This window comes from Loxodonta africana, chromosome 5 (assembly GCF_030014295.1).
Source record: "Loxodonta africana isolate mLoxAfr1 chromosome 5, mLoxAfr1.hap2, whole genome shotgun sequence".
Taxonomy (NCBI): Eukaryota; Metazoa; Chordata; class Mammalia; order Proboscidea; family Elephantidae; genus Loxodonta; species Loxodonta africana.
This window is the reverse complement of record NC_087346.1, coordinates 162,542,212-162,549,920: the sequence shown is the minus strand read 5'-3', so window position 1 is coordinate 162,549,920 and position 7,709 is coordinate 162,542,212. Positions and strand designations below refer to the sequence as shown.

Sequence of the window (7,709 nt, the reverse complement as noted above, 5' to 3'; positions counted from 1 at the left end):
GAACTTGGGGGGCTGGGGCAATGGGGCCTAGAGGCCTGGAGACCTGGGAACTTGGAGGCCTTGAGGCCTTAGGAACTAGGGACCTGGAGGCTTTGGGGCCTGGCAATCGGGCCAGGACGCAGGCTTTGAGCTTCACTGGAAGGAAAATGGACTTTGGAGTCAGGGCCAGGGTGACTGACGTTCAAATCCTTTTCTGCTCAACTGGGCAGCCTGAACATGCCACTAGATATCTGAGCCTTGGTTTCACTGGCTGCATAATAGGCAGAAAGCCCATCCCACAGGCTAGTCTTGGGGAAGCTCAGCAACACAAGGCATTACTGCTGGGTAAACCCGGCTCTCAGGGATTCACCAGGCATGGGTTGATGACAGCTGGTATGTGGCTGGCAGGGTCACTGCTGGGCCGGTCCCTCCTATGTGAGGCCAGATGAACACACAGGTCAGGATGACTGCAGACACCATGTGTGGCAGAAAGGTGTTGGCAGAGGCATGGGGACCACGAAGGCGCTCACCAAGTTTCCTAGACTGGAGAGTCAGCCGCTGGTCTTCACAGGTAGAGAAGTTACAACGACAATAACACAACCTCCTTAAGATGCTCGGTGCTGTGCCCTTGCTTACAGGTGAGAAAACAGAGTCTTGTGGGCTGAGACACTTGTCCAAGGCCCCGCAGAGCACAGCGGCCAGTGCGAGACCAGGCTGTTTCCCTCCACCTGCCATTGCTCTCAGGGAGGCAGGAAGGCAGAGGGGCCAAGAGGCAGCACAGGGGCAGGGCCTGGTGACTGTGCGGCAAAGCAGGGGTGACGATGGGCCTGGAGGGAGATGTAGTCAGAACCTGAGGACCAGAGCCCTGAGGAGGAACGACTAGAGGACACCTTGATGCTGGAGGCTGGTGCCCTGCCAAGGGCGAATTTGAGGAAGGAGAGGGACCCCTGTGGACTGGAGGGAGGAGAGGGCCCCCAGGAACTGGAGGGAGGAGAGGGCTCCCGTGGACTCCAGGGAGGAGAAGGCCCCCATGGACTCCAAGGAGAAGAGGGTGCCCTGGAAGTTATTTTATGTGCTCAACCATGATTTCTTTGTTTTTAAAGATGCCTCAAAAAAAAAAAAAAATTTTTTTTTTTTTTCAGAGAAGTGCTGCGGAAGCGGATTTTCCTCCTGGAGGAGAGCTGGCAAGCTGTGTTTTAGGGTAACACTGTTAGGGTTGAGTCAGAGCCTTTGCACACACTGTTCCCTCTGCGCACGCCGTAACACCTCTCCACCTGGAGACTCTGCCCAGCGACCCCTGTGAGGCTGACCTCCATGCCTCTACACCTGGTAGACCTGACCTTCCGCTCGGCCTGCCTCCCACGGCACATGTGACCACGGACTGCACGGGAGCTCTTGGGGTGGGGACCTTGCTGCTGTGTCTCCTTCCCCCCCACCACGCAGAGGCCTGATGTGTGTGTGTGTGTGCGGGGAGTGCTAGCAAATGTTTGTGAATGAATGGACTGATTAGAAAGCTCTGACTGGTTTTAATGGTTTTAAGTGCAAAATACGTCATTTCTTAAATCTGACATTTCATTTAGTAGACAAAATCTTTTAAGACATAGGAGGGCCCCCGGGTGCAGGAAGATAACAAAACAAGTCCCTGGCTCCCACCCTCAGCACTGTTGATATTCTCTGTGGTGGGGGCTGTTCTGTGTCCTGGAGGAAGCTGGGCAGCAGCCCTGGCCCCCACCTGCTGGATGCCAATAGCCAGCCCCCCAGTTATGAGATCCAAAAACATCTGCAGACATTGCCCAATTCTGCCCTGGGGGCAAAATCGCCCTCAGCTGAGAACCACTGGACTAGTCTTTCCATAGGCTGTGGTACAGTAAATGTTTCCTTTGCTGTCTTGGCATTCGCCAAAGCCAAACTCCTCAGGATTTGCAAGGTGCTGACGAGGAACCCAACCCCCAAGCCAAAGGCAAACCACTTGCCACTGAATGAGGGCTTCAATTGCAACCAATTTCTTAACACAGTCTCTGAAGGTTCTGCTTTGATATTTATGGAGTGGGGACGTGGCCCCAGGGAAGGAGCGATCCTATTAAACTTGTAAGTCCAGCGGTGATTTATTGACCCGGGAATTGCTGCAAATGCTTTGTCTGAGCTCTTTGTGCAAAGCCAGGATCCTCGCCGGGCTCCGGAGCTCAGAGTGTGGTGGGAGGCCATCGGTGTGGAGGGCAGGGCAGGGGTTGCCGCCCGTGCCTTGCCAATGTTGTGCGAGGAATCCTGGCTCCTCAGCACCTGCAGCAGGGTTCATCCAGGGATCCTGCTTCAGTCCTGGAGGCACAGGGATCTGGGGGCGAGAGCACAATGAAAGGGTTTCTGCTTCTGTGTGTGAATAAAAGCCCCTGATCACACATTCCACCCAGTGACTAGCCTTTACTGAGCACTCTGTGCCTGGGTGCCAGGCCTGGGTGCTCCTTGTGTCCTTCCTATCTCAGCCCCATGAGCACAGGCATTATCACTGGGTCATGAGTGATGAAACTGAGGCTGGGCAGACTAAGAGCCTCATCCTGTGTCATGAAGAGGTGCCTAGGACACAGTCATTGCGAGTATCTCCACAGAGTGGGTTCCTCTAACGTTTCTTTGTTCCAAGCGACAAGAGAAGGTACCTTCCCACCAAAGGTGAATCCATGTCTATGGGATGCCAACCTCATGTCCAGTGATCTCCCCAAGGCGCCATTCCACCAACTTCAATACAATCCTGCCAATAAGCTATTTTCAGGCCCATAAATACGGGTGTGATAAGTGAATAGAGCTTCAGGAACTCTGAACACCTAAGTTAACCTAGTTCCTCTGCCAGCCTGTTGTGCTGCGATGGCTTGTGTGTTGCTGTGATGCTGAAAGCTATGGCCCTGGTATTACAACATCACCAAGGTCACCTGTGGACAAATTTCTGTGGAGATTTCAGATTAAGACAGACTAGGGAGAATTGCCTGGTGATCTACTCCCAAAAATTAGCCCATTAAAATCTTAGGGATCACAACAGAATATTGTCTGATAAAGTATTGGAAGATAAGCTCACTAAATCTGAAGATACACTGTCATGGATTTAACTGTGTCCCCAGAAAACATATGTATGTATTTGGCTAGGCAATGATTCCCAGTATAGTGTGTTGTAATTCCTATCTCTGTGATGTTAAGGAGATGGGATTAGTGGCAGCTAGGTTAATGAGACATGACTCCATCTACAGGAGTAGATTGTGTTTTAAGCCAATCGTTTTTGAGATATAAAAGAAAGAAGCAAGCAGAGAGACATGAGGACCTCATACCACAAAAAAAGCAGCACCAGGAGCAGAGCTTGTCCTTTGGAACCGGGGTTCCTATGCAGAGAAGCTCCTAGACCAAGGGAAGATTGATGACAAGGACCTTCCCCCAGAGATGACAGAGAGAGAAAGCCTTCCCATGGAGCTAGCACCGGGAATTTGGACTTCTTGCGTACTAGACTGTGAGAGAATACATTTCTCTTTGTTAAAGCCATGTACTTGTGGTATTTCCGTTATAGCACCACTAGGCACACACAAAATACCAGTGGTTGCAACAATGGACTTGAAAATACCAATGACTGTGAAGATGGTACAGGACCAGGCAACGTATCATTCTGCTTTACATAAGACTGCCATGAGTCAGAGTTGACTTGATGACAACTAGCAACAACATGAAGCTCTGAAGTGGCTGGCTCACTATTCAAACCTAAGCTCATCTGATTTCACTACTCTATTCTTTCTACTTCTCCTTCACCAGCCAATATGATAAACCAGGAGTAGTCAGTAGTATACACGTGTGAGCCCTTCATGGCCAGCATCAGCCAGTAGTATACATGTGTGCGCCCTTCACGACCAGCAGTAGCCAGTAGTATACGTGTGTGAGCCCTTCATGACCAGCATCACTGGTAGTATACTTCTGTGAGCCCTTCATGACCAACATCAATCAGTAGTACACGTGTGAGAGCCCTTCACGACCAACATTAACCAGTAGTACACATGTGTGAGCCTTTTATGACCAGCAGCAGCCAGGAGTATACACATGTGAGCTCTTCATGACAGCATCAGCCAGTATTATATATGTGTGAGAATTTCATGACCAGCATCAGCTGGTAGTATACACGTGTGAGCCCTTCACGACCAGCATCAGCTAGTAGTATACGTCTGTGAGCCCTTCATGACTGGCAGCCAGAATTACACGCATTAGTCCTTCATGACCAGCATCAGCCAGTATTACACACATGTGAGCCCTTCATGACCAGCAGTCAGTATTATATGCATGTTAGTCCTTCACGACCAGTATCAACCAGTAGTATACATGTGTGAGCCCTTCATGACCAGCAGCCAGTATTATATGCATGTTAGTCCTTCACGACCAGCATCAGCCAGTAGTATACATGTGTGAGCCCTTCACGACCAGCAGCCAGAATTACACATGTTAGTCCTTCACAACCAGTATCAACCAGTAGTATACATGTGTGAGCCCTTCATGACCAGCAGCCAGTATTATATGCATGTTAGTCCTTCACGACCAGCATCAGCCAGTAGTATACATGTGTGAGCCCTTCATGACCAGCATCAGCCAGTAGTATACATGTGTGAGCCCTTCACAACCAGCAGCCAGAATTACACACATTAGTCCTTCACAACCAGTATCAACCAGTAGTATACATGTGTGACCCCTTCATGACCAGCAGCCAGTATTATACACATATTAGTCCTTCATGACTAGCATCAGCCAGTAGTATACACGTGTGAGCCCTTCGCAACCAGCAGCCAGCATTATACGTGTGTTATTCCTTCACAACCAGCATCAGCCAGTAGTATACACGTGTGAGCCCCTCACAACCAGCAGCCAGAATTACACACGTTAGTCCTTTTCAACCAACATCAGCCAGTAGTATACACGTGTGAGCCCTTCATGACCAGCAGCCAGAATTACACACGTTAGTCCTTCACAACCAGTATCAACCAGTAGTATACATGTGTGAGCCCTTCACGACCAGCAGCCAGTATTATATGCATATTAGTCCTTCACGACTAGCATCAGCCAGTAGTATACATGTGTGAGCCCCTCACAACCAGCAGCTGGAATTACACACGTTAGTCCTTTACAACCAACATCAGCCAGTACTATACACATGTGGGCCCTTCACAACCAGCAGCCAGAATTACACATGTTATTCTTTCACGGCCAGCATCAGCCAGTAGTACACACGTATGACCCCTTCGCAACCAATGTCTCACATTTGTTACACTCCTTCCCCCGAAAGACAGGAAGGGCCATGCTGCTAGGCCATGTGCGAGTCCTGTTCATGCCTCTCCTCAGGCCTCTCAGAGACTGAGCAGCCAGATCAGTAACTGTCTGCAGATCCCGGGAGGAAGTGGCCAGGAGGGCAGCTTTGCACCCCATGTTTGCCCTGCCCTGTCAGCGGAAGATGGCTGGGAAAGAGGCAGCGTGCTGAAGGAGGGGAATTTGTAGTCACTGATCACCTCCCTGTGTGCCAAGCCTTGAGCAGTCCTTGTCCTCCAGGTGTTCCCCGTGGAAAAGCTGGCAAACAAACGTGCAACCACAATGTGGAATTCAAGCTGGAAGGGAGGACTGTGCAGGTGCTGGCGGAGCACAGGAGGGAGTGGCTGCCTGCACACTGAGGAGTCCAGGAAGGCTTCTTAGAAGAGGTGGCATCTGAGCCGAACTTTTGGGGAGGAGCAGGATCCTGCTAAGTGTGGACAACTGAAGGCATCCCAGGCAGACGAATGGGCACATGGAACATAAACACCAACTTCAGGAGTCTGAACCTTATCTTGTAACAACAATAACAATCCAAAACATAGGAAATTACCATTTTTGTAGGAAAAGGCTAATATATTAGCAATTTCATACACTTCAACCTATGACAGTTAACACTTATTGATGGGCTTTGTGATGGGTCAGGCACTGCTCTGTTCTAAGCACTTAACTTGTAGTCATTCATTTAATCTTTACTGTGACCCAAGGAGGTAAATACTGTCATTAACCCATTATACAGATGAAGAAACAGAGAGGTTAAATTCCTTGCCCAAGGCTGCATAGCTAGTAGGCAGAGCCAGAATTTGAAGCCAGGCCACGTGGCTCCAGAGGCTATGCTCTTCGCCACCACAGTCTGCTCGTGAAACAAAGGTACAGTGAAGGGTCCGAAGTGGGAGACAGAAATGACCAGGCATCGGTTACAGAGGGCTGAAATATTACTTCAGTCCCTAAATGTTTGCAAAAATATGAAGTTAACCAGTCTTTCCTGGATATTTTTTATTATTTTAGGCTCCCTCACTTGTTTTTTTCCCAAGCTCAACCATAAAATAATGTAATTGTGACATGCGAGAAATTCAGTTACTGCCCTTCAAAAACCCATGACCTCATTTTGCTTATAGGTCGCTAATCCTCTGGTGTAGTTATTTAAAGAGCTTGTTTTCACCATGGGAAGCTGTAACCCGCAGCCAGCCCACACCGTCGCCTGCAATCTGTCTTCCCCCAGGGCAGAGAGCTCTGTTCCTCCATCGATGCCCATGACACATGAATAGAACCAAGAGGTGTGGGGATGAGGTGCCCGCATGACCTTCTGCACCAGAAGGCTAACAGAGAAATGGCCCTGTGGCCCCTCTTATTAACTATTCGTCCAACAACTGCTTTTTGAAGGCCTCCTAGGGCCCCGTACTGTGCAAAACATGGGACCAGCAATGTTTAAACTGACATTCTGCCATCCAGCTACAGATAAACAAAAGTTTCCGAAGGATTTGAAAATACTTCCAAGGATTTTTAATCCAGTGGCATTCCACATTTATGGTGATAATTCTGAAGAAAGCTGAAGAATAACCAAGAAACTTGGAGCCATAGTGGTGTTATAATGCACTTTTGGTTCCCTGGAAATGCTGGTGGTGACGTGGTTAAGAGCTATGGCTGCTAACCAAAACGATGTCACTTCAAATATACCAGGCGCTCCTTGGAAACTATGGGGCAGTTCTACTCTGTTCTATAGGGTTGCTATGAGTTAGAATCGACTCAATGGCAGCAGGTTTGGTTTTTGTTTTTTTGGTTCATTCATCCGTTCATTATTTATGCTCCATCTATTTCCTCAATAGAGTTCCTGCATAGTGCAAACGATTAAAGCACTCAGCTGCTAACTGAAAGGTTAGAGGTTTGAGTCCATCTAAACGTGCCTCAGAAGAAAATCCCGGTTATCGGCTTCTGAAAAATCAGCCACTGAAAACCCTGTGGAGCACAGTTCTACTCTGACACACATGTAGTCTCCATGAGTTGGAGTTGACTCCATGACAACTGGTTTTTTTTTTTTTTTTTTTTTTTTCTCAAAAGGTTTGCTATGGGTTTCTGGCCAGGATCACCAGGGGAGCAGGTGTTTGAGGCTTTATTTCAGAAGGAAATCCAGGTTGGAACTTCAAGACAGGCCAGAGGGACTACTCTCATTCCACTCACAATCCAATGCCCAGCACGACCTGGCCACATTGTGACCAGAGGCAGCCCGGGAGTCCCAGCTCTGCCTCTCCTGGCTTTGTGGCCTGGGGTAAGCCATTACCTTCTCTGTGCTCACCTTTTCCCATAGGTAAAGTGGAGCTAATGCTAGTGTCTACGTGTGGGCCATGGTGAGAACTGGGTGAGCACATAGTTAATTCAGTGTGGGCATCCTAACCCCTGTACTTATGAATGTGATCCTC

General features: G+C 49.0%; 1 protein-coding gene across 1 annotated transcript in view; it reads right to left on the bottom strand.

The window, feature by feature from the left end:
- Positions 1-2,059: 2,059 nt before the first annotated feature.
- The window catches only part of C5H4orf50 (chromosome 5 C4orf50 homolog), an 83,650-nt gene continuing 78,000 nt past the window's right edge, over positions 2,060-7,709 (bottom strand). Inside the window, exon 15 of the mRNA XM_064286334.1 lies at positions 2,060-2,454. Coding sequence (XP_064142404.1) covers positions 2,060-2,454 — 395 coding nt within the window. The remainder of the gene's footprint in view (positions 2,455-7,709) is intronic.